The sequence below is a fragment of the Micromesistius poutassou genome (genome assembly GCF_964030765.1).
Source record: "Micromesistius poutassou genome assembly, contig: SCAFFOLD_156, whole genome shotgun sequence".
Lineage (NCBI taxonomy): Eukaryota > Metazoa > Chordata > Actinopteri > Gadiformes > Gadidae > Micromesistius > Micromesistius poutassou.
The window spans coordinates 55,109-65,330 of NW_028178812.1; the positions used below are offsets into that span (position 1 = coordinate 55,109).

Consider the following 10,222-nt stretch of genomic DNA (forward strand, 5'->3'; position numbering starts at 1 on the left):
TTAATCCTCCACCTCAAAGCTTTGCTATAGGAGGGAGTATAGGCACGTCTTTATCAGTGCAGGCGTAATAGACTAAATAAGCACTTTGTCATCTCTGTGGTGGAGTCTCTTCATCTCTCGGTTCCTGATGCTGAAGCCTCAGTTCCCCATCGTAGGTTAGACCTGTTCTCTCACCTCCTCCTCCTCCTCCTCCTCCACCACAGAGAACCGGTCCTAACCAACCCCTCGGAGTCTCACTTCCCCTGACCGTCCCCGTGACAACGCTGTGGTTACCCCCCCCACCCCTCCCCACCCCCCCCCCCCACCCCTGGGTGACTGAAACACAGCAGCAGCTAAACAGGTTGGGACCTAAACTAACAGTTGAGGTTTATTACAGTTAATTACAGTTAATCTTTCTCAATCTCAGTACATTTCTCTCAGTCTTTCTCAGCAATAATCAATCAACCTTCCTCCGTTATAATCACTATTCCTCGTTAATAACCAATAGACGGTGGAATCAGAACAAAATGTCCGCCGGTCTTCAGCAGCCCAGCGCGTCCCGTCGGCGGGGGGCTGGCTGATTGACAGGTGTGGGGGGGGGGGGGGGCGGGGGGGGCGGGACCCTGTCTCAGCAGCCCTCCTCCTCCTCGTCCAGTCTGCGGGGGCTGGCTGATTGACAGGTGGGGGGCGGGGTGAAGACGGCGGGGTCGCTGATGCCCAGCTGCAGGTCGAAGAAGCGGGTGGAGGTGCTGACGCTGCTGTTCAGGGTGTAGGTCTCCTGCACCGGGTAGCAGTCCTTCAGGGTGTATACCCCCACCCACGCCTCGTCTGGAGGAGACAGACGGGTGGACAGACAGGTGAGACAGACAGGTGAGACACACAGGTGAGACAGACAGGTGAGACAGACAGGTGAGACAGACAGGGGGACAGACAGGTGAGACAGACAGGTGAGACAGACAGGTGAGACAGACAGGGGGACAGACAGGTGAGACACACAGGTGAGACACACAGGTGGACAGACAGGTGAGACAGACAGGGGGACGGGTGAGACAGACAGGGGGACAGACAGGTGAGACAGACAGGTGAGACAGACAGGGGGACAGGTGAGACAGACAGGGGGACAGGGGAGACAGACAGGTGAGACAGACAGGGGGACAGGGGAGACAGACAGGTAGACAGACAGGTGGACAGACAGGTGGACGGGTGAGACAGACAGGTGAACAGGTGAGACAGACAGGTGGACAGGTGAGACAGACAGGGGGACAGACAGGTGGACAGACAGGGGGACGGGTGAGACAGACAGGTGGACAGACAGGTGGACAGACAGGGGGACGGGTGAGACAGACAGGGGGACAGGTGAGACAGACAGGGGGACGGGTGAGACAGACAGGTGGACAGACAGGTGAGACAGACAGGTGGACGGGTGAGACAGACAGGTGAGACAGACAGGGGGACAGGTGAGACAGACAGGTAGACAGACAGGTGGACGGGTGAGACAGACAGGTGGACGGGTGAGACAGACAGGGGGACGGGTGAGACAGACAGGTGAGACAGACAGGGGGACAGACAGGGGGACGGGTGAGACAGACAGGGGGACGGGTGAGACAAACAGGTGGACAGACAGGTGGACAAGTGAGACAGACAGGTGAGACAGACAGGTGGACAGGTGAGACAGACAGGTGGACAGACAGGGGGACAGGTGAGACAGTCTACAGGCGTCCTGACAGAACAGAACAGAGCTGACAGCAGACAAGATGTCTGACTGCATCGCTCCTCACAGGCTCCACCCCCAAACCACGGAGCCGGAGGGCGGAGCCTCTCCCGCCTCAGGGTGTAGTTTACGTGTTTACACAGAAGGCCGCCGCGGCCACGGCCTCCAGGAGCTACGTCAGCGACGTAGCGACCCGCGGCGTAGGGGCAGAACTCGACCAATGGCAGCCTTACGTTTGCGGGCGGGCTTCCTGTCGGACCACTCCTGCACCTCCAGGACGTCCCCCGGGCCCCCGATGACGTACTGGTCCTCGAAGGTGGAGTTGGAGGGGATGTCGAAGGGGTCCCAGGCCTCCGTCAGAGCGGTCTTGGAGCACTGCTGGGTCTTGGTCTCGATCTGGAACATCACGCCGCTCTGGAACAGGAAGATGTACTCGAAATACCTGCGGACAATCAATCAATCAATCAATCAATCAGACAGCAATCAATCAATCAATCAATCAGACAGCAATCAATCAATCAGACATCAATCAGACAGCAAGCAATCAATCAATCAGACATCAATCAGACAGCAATCAATCAATCAATCAATCAGACAGCAAGCAATCAATCAATCAGACATCAATCAGACAGCAATCAATCAATCAATCAGACAGCAATCAATCAATCAGACATCAATCAGACAGCAATCAATCAATCAATCAGACAGCAAGCAATCAATCAATCAGACATCAATCAGACAGCAATCAATCAATCAATCAGACAGCAAGCAATCAATCAATCAGACATCATTCAGACATCAATCAGACAGCAATCAGACATCCATCAATCAATCAGACACCAATCAATCATCAACCAGACAGACGGTCCATCAATCAGTCAAGCTGTCATAGGGCATATACAAATATTGTGTGAACGGTTTTAACTAAACACAAAATATATATTATAAATATCTATATATCTCTATATGTATATGTATGTATATCTATATGTATATATATATATATATATATATATATATATATATAATATTTATATATATAATATGTCATTTGTGTTGTTTAGTTAAAACCGTATACTCAATAACACACAAAAGACAAACTACGAACTAGGAGACACGAACGTGGAGCTACATTACAAAAGACATGAATATGCATTAGGACACGGAAATAGAAATAAAAAGGCGTAGGAGATCTTCTGAAATCAGACGACCCGTCCTGTTGTTCCTGTTGGTGGAGGGTGTGGTGTTTCACAACCCCACCCACCTCCACCCACCACCCCCACCCACCGAGAAGCGGAATACACTTGACCCGCCACCACTGAAACTGAGACTAACACCTGCCACGGTTCCCCCTCACAGTAGATAATAAAACCCGATTGAAACATGGTAGTGATGATGACTGAGTATCGGGACAGCATGTCAACAAACCCACGGAGCGGCACCTGACTACGCCCTTAACATACTAGTGCGTCACGCCTAATTATAGCCATCTTACATATAATGAATAAGACACAGAGTAAGTGATAATGAAATGAGCTCGAGGTTGGATCGTCTGCCTTGTTGACCTATCGCGAGGTTTGAACTCGCGGTCCGTTCCCTGCAGAACCTTTAACTCTTTAATCACGTTGACATGACCCAGCGAATTATCGCAGCATAGTCACATGAACGCATTGTTGTTGTTGTTGTTGTTGTTGTTGTTGTTTCCGAGTCCTACTGCGGCCTGGTAGCTCCTAGAACACGCGCCCCGACACATCTGTCCGTCACTCACTTCTGACACGGCGTGTGCTTCTTGTGCTGCTGCAGCACCCGGAGCCTCTGGTTCCGGGCGTCGTAGGACACGGCCGCCCGGGTGTTGCGGCCCGTGTTGTGGTTGTACTGCACGGAGCGGCCCTCCCACTGCAGAGGGGCCAGGCAGGGTTCGGTGGGTTCGGTCGGCCCGGTCGGGCGGGCCGCGTCCAGGGCGGGGTGGCCGAGCGCGGACTGACCCGCCGCGGCGGCGAGGAATAGAAACACGAACCGAAACATTACCGCGAGAAGGAGAGGAGAGTCGGTGTTATTAAAGCCAAACGGCGCCGGGCGGTTGTCGGCGGACAGAGCGGTGTGTGTGTGTGTGTGTGTGTGTGTGTGTGTGTGTGTGTGTGTGTAATCGGTCTTTTGTTAGATGCGCAGTTACGCGCAGTTACGCACCCGCCAGCCGCAGCCTATGAGCGCTCATCAACCTCCGACCGCACGGAACCCAGCGAAAGATTTACCGAGAATACACATGAATAGACTTTGACTTTATAGAGTCCATTTCATACATTTTACGGTTATATTTACCTTATAATAATGCTACATTGCAGCACAATGTAAACGGTCTAAATATGGGCTCATTGGAAATGGTGAAATATTGAAATCTATTTCATTTTCATTATTCTTAATTGTGTGTTTATGATATCGCGCCACATACGCCTCACCCCAGCAGCACACACAAACCCTCCGGTAATAATCTATTTCTACTGTCCCGTTATCTTTAAAACATGTGCGGCTGTTGTTCACCGCCGCCACCACCAGGGGGCGACCGACCGACCGACCGCCCCCCCCCCCCCCCCCCCCCCCCCTCCACCGCCGGAAGTACTGCGCCCAAACCGGCGGCGCGGGGTGATTACGTACTAGAGCTCCCCTCCACTCAGCAGCAGCAGCAACACGTTGGAGATCCAACGTGGGAGCGACAACACGACAACAAGTCAGTCAGTTCAGGCATCGCCGTCATCATCCATCCATCCAACCCCGAAACATGTCGCAGGAGTTCAGCCTGTCGCTGGACTGCAGCAGCGGGGACGAGGCCCCGGACGAGCTGCCGCTGGAGGCGACCCGAGCGGCCGCGCAGCGGAGCCGGGCGGCCGCCGCGGAGTCGACCCGCAGGTGAGGAGAGAGAGACCCACACCCCGGGGGGGGGGGGGGGGGGCAGATCAGAGTCTCTACCAAAGACCCTACCAGACCCTACCCTATGTGTATGTTAGCGCATTTTAATCTGTAGACCGATCGCATTTACATTACAATAAGGCGATGTGTCTCTGACGCTTTTATCCGTCATACACCACGACACTCAGATAGGAGGAGGCGCCGGGGATCGAACCAGCGACCTTCCGGTTAACCAGCCGACCCGCTCCCACCTCCTCCTCCTGAGATTGCCTCCATCAAACGATGCTCTCCCGCTACAGAATCACGTTGTTTTACGTCACTTTGGTCACCCCGCGTACACCAAGAATACGGGGAACCTACTTTGATAGTGTATTATAGCGTCTTTACCGGAGAGTTCAGGGGTACAGTGTGTGTGTGTGTGTGTGTGTGTGTGTGTGTGTGTGTGTGTGTGTGTGTGTGTGTGTGTGTGTGTGTGTGTGTGTGTGTGTGTGTTTTACACACGCGGGTCAATAGTGTACTGTCGGCGTGCGCAGAACCACCAGGGAGCACTGGTGCATTTGATTGGCAGAGTGTCAGTGGGACGCTGTCGTGACGTTTGGTCTCTTCCTCCACAGGGAGAAACTAGAGCTGAAGGAGAAGCGGAGGAAGAGACACGAGCTGTTCCAGGAGCAGAAGGTGTGTGTGTGTGTGTGGCTGGCTACGGGGAGTTGACCCCGTGACCCTGCCTTGTGTATCTCGTACAGACCCCTCGCCTTGTGGATTAGTTATAAACAGAGCGTCTTTATTAAACCGATGTTCCTTTTTCTCCGTCTCCAGAAGAGGAGACTCCTCCCTGATGACGTCCTGGAGGAAATCGAGGCAGCTCCTCCACAGTAAGAGCGCGGCCTGGTCGCAATGAACGGATCCAAGTGCATGTATATGAAGTATATAAATACGTCTCAAATGTAATGATCTCAAGTGACCAGACTCTGATCTCATCTTTCAGGAAGAAGAAACCAGATGAAGACGAAGGTAAGCACGTTCACGTCTGACACTCCACATGTTAACCCCGAGTTCACATCACAACATGCTGCTTTAAGGAAAGAAACTCGATGGAAGTCATTTGAACTTCAACCTCACTTAAATAACTAAAGAATAAGAGCTATTTACGTCTTGTTATTATCCTGTTATTCAGGTGGAAGCCTGAGAGTGGGATCCATCTGTTTTAGTGTGCAGTATATTTAAGTTTATATTTAAGTACATCTGTTGTGCTCAGATGAACGTGACTAATACAGGTTATAGAAGTTAACCCGTTAACCTGTCGTTTCCTCCCAGCTGAGGAGGAGTCAGAGGAGGAGGAGGAGAGTGATGACGACGACGAAGGAGTCGGATCAGGGGAGGAGATTGACGCATCTGGGAAAATTAGAACGTAAATAACAATTATTCCTAAAACTTTACATGACGTGGTACTTAATTTAATTTTAACTTTAACTTTAAGAAAGTCAATCAATCTCTTATTATCTAATAATGTAAAGTAATAATAAGCGGTCGCGCATTGTGTAAAACGGGACTCCTTCGTTTCCACCAATTTTCTTTTTTATTGATTTTATTTTGTCCGTTCCCGAGTTCGGACCAGCATCCGTTATCTGACCTCTGACCTTCTGACCCTCAGCCTGCAGGGCGGCTACACGGTGAAGCTAGCCAGCGAGCTAACGCTAGCGGCGGCGCAGCAGCGCGCGGCGGCGAGCTTCGTCCAGGAGCGGCTCTACGGACCGGGCAGCCGCAGGACCACAAGTAGGTTCCGTCACGCCGTCACGGCGCCGCCGTCACGTTCTCTAACCACAGAACCGGTTTGATTTGTATGAATGAAGTGGCTCTCGTATTCAAATCAGCTGCAGTGACCCGATTGGCCGGTGGGCCCCTGGGGTGGGGGTGGGGGGGGGGGGGGTCGTTAAGGTGTGTGGTGGCTCTTTAAAGGGGCCCCCGTTTCACCACCAGGTGTCACACCTCTTGCCCGCTGCACACGTCCGTCGACGGATCCCATTGACTTTGCATGGGGGACGCTCCCGAAATGCATTGTGGGTCCGTCCGTCGGCTCCGTCTCTTCGTGTCCGAAAAGTTGAGAAAAGTGAGAAAACTTTTCAGGCAGCGACGGGATCCGTCAGCCAATCAGATCGCGTTATGCAAATATACGCAAGTGTCACTGTCCAAAATGAAATCGCCTTTGTAATACAACCCGGGAAAACACACGGACGCGTCAACAAGCCCCCCGACCGTCGACGGATGTGGGCAAGGGGTGTCAGGGTTGTTGTCGTTTCAACATCGACCCTGTAGTGACGTAGGGCTGGGCGATTAATCAAATTTTGATCGCGATTTCCATTTCAGAGTGAAACGATCACCAAACTAATACAATAGAGTTGAAACGATTAAAAAAATGTTTATAGAAATTGCAGAACAGCTGGATTCATATCTGGACTTTATTTTCTATTTGATCATTTTGTGTATATTTTTAAGGGGAAATTTCAAAGTTCTCATTTACAAAGAAATTATGAATAAATGCATCGTGTTTTCAAACTCAGAAATAATCATTTCAATATTGACCAAAATAATCGTGATGATTTTTTCCATAATGGAGCAGCCCTACTGTGACGTGTGATGAAGAGGGGAGTTCAAAAGTTCTAATTGTCTAATCTGGCCTGAAGTGGAAATAGAAACGGGCGTGCAAGCTACACTCTGTGGCAGAAGTCCTCGGACGATGATCTGTCTCAATTTGAGCGTTGCCACAGCGACCGCCGGCCTCTGACGAGAGACGCCCCCCCCAACATGGACGACCTCCACAGAGACGGGCTACAATGCTAGCTAGGGCCGCTGTAGGCTGTGTGTTAGCTTCTGTTCGATCGGTGACTTAACGGATGTCGCTCTGCAGATGAGGAGATCCTGTCCCTCAAGAACAAGGGGCCCAGGAAGGCGCCGTCTGTGGAGTTCGTGAAGAAGGGCTGGGGTGAGTTGACCGAACAGTGATGTATAAATGTGTACAACAGCACCACCTGTGGCGAAACCCTGGTATTACACGCAATCGCCCACCGTGTTGGCAGTGATTTGTGCACAACAGCACCACCTCTGGCTAAACCCCGGTATTACACAATTCCCACCGTGTTGGCAGTGATTTGAACCATTAAACAATCTTTAGAGCTGTACTGATGGGTTTACTGAAGTATGGAAACTTCTGTGAATGCATTTGCAAATTAAATGAATGTTTAAGCGTCATCCAGAACGCAGACAGTAACTTAACGTGTGGTTACCGTGGCGATGTGTCCCCCCACCCCCAGCACCCAAACACAAGGCCAAGGCGGAGCGGATGAAGCAGCGCTGGCTGCACAGGAACCAGGCGGTCTCCAGCTGAAGAGGTCAGACGGCCTCCGGCTGTAGAGGTCAGGGGTCAGACGGCCTCTGGCGGGAGCCTAAACGATGAGGGCGTGCAGCCTCTCCTACCCTGGTAATACATCTGATCTGTGCACAACGCTGCCGTCTGATTGGACGAGAGAGTGGGGTTGAGTTTGTACGATGCCCTGTACCCTGAAGGTGTGGAAGCAGGAGCGGTCCTGTGGCGGTGATGACCTGGGTATTTTTGTTGTATAGCTGCTGTACATGGTTTTGAAGTGTGCGTTTGATATTGACACGAGGTGGACTTTAATCCTGTAAAATAAACTAAAGTTTTTTTTGCTATTGAGCGCATATCACATTTCAGCTGTTATGATTTCCTGTTAATAAACACTATTTTGAAGATACTGGATTTGTTGGGTTTAATTTGTCACTGGTTTCAGCTTGACGCACTGCAAATTAATTTGAAGTGAGCCGCTCAACAGATTAAAGTCTAGTTTGAATACGGTTATATTTCTAAATCGAAATCATTTCAGGTGAAATTTAGAAGACCTGAAATACACTTAAAGTTTAAATATGACAACCGTCAAATACAAGTCATAATGTATTGTTGGTACATTATGTACTTTTACTTAATTTCGGTAGAATAGATCAGCTTCAAGTTTACTACGACGCTCTTAAACAAACTACGGACTCGGGTGAAGTGGTTGGATCCCATTGGCCCGTCACGAAGTATCCTGAGGTGACCTTAACGTTGAAGTTCTGTCTGAGGCTCCTCCTGAATCGTTCCCCCGGCGTCAGTCAGCATCCAGACACGCTGTCGTTTGTCATGTTTAATAGAAATCGTTTTCACCCTCACACACACACACACATTGCACATCATGTAGCAACCGCCACGGGGCAGAAATATAACCACACCCAGCTGCTCACTACGGCATGCACAGGGTCCACACGCACTCAAAACACGTCTAGAAAGACTTCTAAAGCTGTGACTGCTCTCCATCCAGACCAACGAACACGAGGGACACGAGTCGTCCGACTCTGGTCGGCCCGACGCCGGCTGGCTTCAGCCGGTACCGGGGCCCGCCCGCACGCCCACGCACAACCGGGCTACGGCCCGGGCGCCGCACTGGACGTCAGACGGGTTTCTAACTGGGATGGGTCGGAGGAGGAGGAGGAGGGACAAAGAAGGAGGGAGGACCCGTGGACAGAAGGAGAGGGTGGCCCTTCTAAAAGGGAGACAGACGTGTGGCGGAGGGGGGGGAGACGGGGCTGTTCAGACCGGTCCTAAGCGGCCTCTGGAACCCGGGGTCAAATCAATACATATCAAAACATACGGCCAACCACTTCCTTTATTGACAAGTTGGGATCTCGGCGCTCTGGAACCAAATCAGAGGAGAGCGCCGAGGCTGGCTCCTGAGTTCTGGGTTAATAAAGGGTTAATATAAACACATATCAAAGTCTAAATCATAAAAAAAGGTAAAAGGTATCAAGTCTGGAGGTCAGGGTGTGGCTACGTCCGTAGAAGGGGGGGGGGGGGGGAACTTCACCCTCGCTCACGCGTTCACCAACTGCCGAATCGTTTTTTTTTTTTAAAAAAGGTCACATGTTTACACCACCAGGTGTGGGTGTGAGTCGCCGCTACAGGCCGTTTGGGAAACCTGCCTCTTCTGACATCACAGGTGGGCGTGCCCACCTGTGATGTCAGAAGAGGCAGGTTTCCCAAACGGCTTGTAGCCATATTCACACCTGGTGGTGTAAACATGTCACCTTTAAGGATCATCAATCGAAGCGGTTCATCTCGACGCTGGAGGGTGGGCGGGTCGGTGGGGGGGGGGCGGCGGGGGGGGGGGCGTGGCCTCGTACCACTAATACTGGGGCTAGCTCATTAAATTAACGGATGGAGGAGGCGGTGTCCATTGGTCTGGATACGTAGCTAATAGCGCGGGGGGGGGGGGGGGGGGGGGTGGGGGATGATGTCAACGGTCAACAGGTACATCACAGCCAGCGGCGCTAGACGGAGTGGGAGGGGAGGGGGAGGGGGGGGGGGGGGCTTTATTACGGTCGCTTAACAAATATACTGTGAATGCAAGTAACAATCTGGATAATGATAATTAGAATAAAAATAACAATATTACTCATCTGTCCGATGCCATGTCAGCCCCCAGGGGAGGAAAACCTAAAACAAAACGGGGAGTAACATATCGCCCCCCCCCCCCCACCCCCCCCGTCCCCCCGCCCGCCAAAATATAACAGCCTGAACGAGGT

General features: G+C 51.7%; 2 protein-coding genes across 2 annotated transcripts; one reads left to right on the plus strand and one right to left on the minus strand.

The window, feature by feature from the left end:
- Nucleotides 1-316: 316 nt before the first annotated feature.
- LOC311373364 (mammalian ependymin-related protein 1-like) lies at nucleotides 317-3,807 on the minus strand. The gene is made up of 3 exons (XM_084490131.1): nucleotides 3,459-3,807; nucleotides 1,924-2,132; nucleotides 317-807 (listed from the first exon to the last, which is right to left on the minus strand). Exons 1-3 carry the CDS (start codon nucleotides 3,713-3,715, stop codon nucleotides 608-610), a joined length of 666 nt encoding a protein of 221 aa, XP_084346257.1. The 5' UTR covers nucleotides 3,716-3,807; the 3' UTR covers nucleotides 317-607.
- Nucleotides 3,808-4,385: 578 nt separating this feature from the next.
- LOC311373362 (uncharacterized protein) lies at nucleotides 4,386-8,323 on the plus strand. Its single transcript, XM_084490129.1, has 8 exons — nucleotides 4,386-4,594; nucleotides 5,209-5,269; nucleotides 5,411-5,466; nucleotides 5,580-5,605; nucleotides 5,909-6,002; nucleotides 6,246-6,367; nucleotides 7,500-7,574; nucleotides 7,903-8,323. The coding sequence occupies exons 1-8, from the start codon at nucleotides 4,467-4,469 to the stop codon at nucleotides 7,974-7,976; spliced, it is 636 nt and encodes a 211-aa protein (XP_084346255.1). The 5' UTR covers nucleotides 4,386-4,466; the 3' UTR covers nucleotides 7,977-8,323.
- Nucleotides 8,324-10,222: the final 1,899 nt, after the last annotated feature.

Bases quoted from the DNA above. Each gene is read 5' to 3' on its own strand.
- LOC311373362 (XM_084490129.1), top strand. From the start codon at position 4,467: ATGTCGCAGGAGTTCAGCCTGTCGCTGGACTGCAGCAGCGGGGACGAG. The intron at 4,595-5,208 runs GTGAGGAGAGAG...CTTCCTCCACAG, and splicing joins GCCGCGGAGTCGACCCGCAG to GGAGAAACTAGAGCTGAAGG. The intron at 6,368-7,499 runs GTAGGTTCCGTC...GTCGCTCTGCAG, and splicing joins GGGCAGCCGCAGGACCACAA to ATGAGGAGATCCTGTCCCTC.
- LOC311373364 (XM_084490131.1), bottom strand. From the start codon at position 3,715: ATGTTTCGGTTCGTGTTTCTATTCCTCGCCGCCGCGGCGGGTCAGTCC. The intron at 2,133-3,458 runs GTGAGTGACGGA...GATTGTCCGCAG, and splicing joins AAGCACACGCCGTGTCAGAA to GTATTTCGAGTACATCTTCC. The intron at 808-1,923 runs GTAAGGCTGCCA...TGTCTCCTCCAG, and splicing joins CAGGAAGCCCGCCCGCAAAC to ACGAGGCGTGGGTGGGGGTA.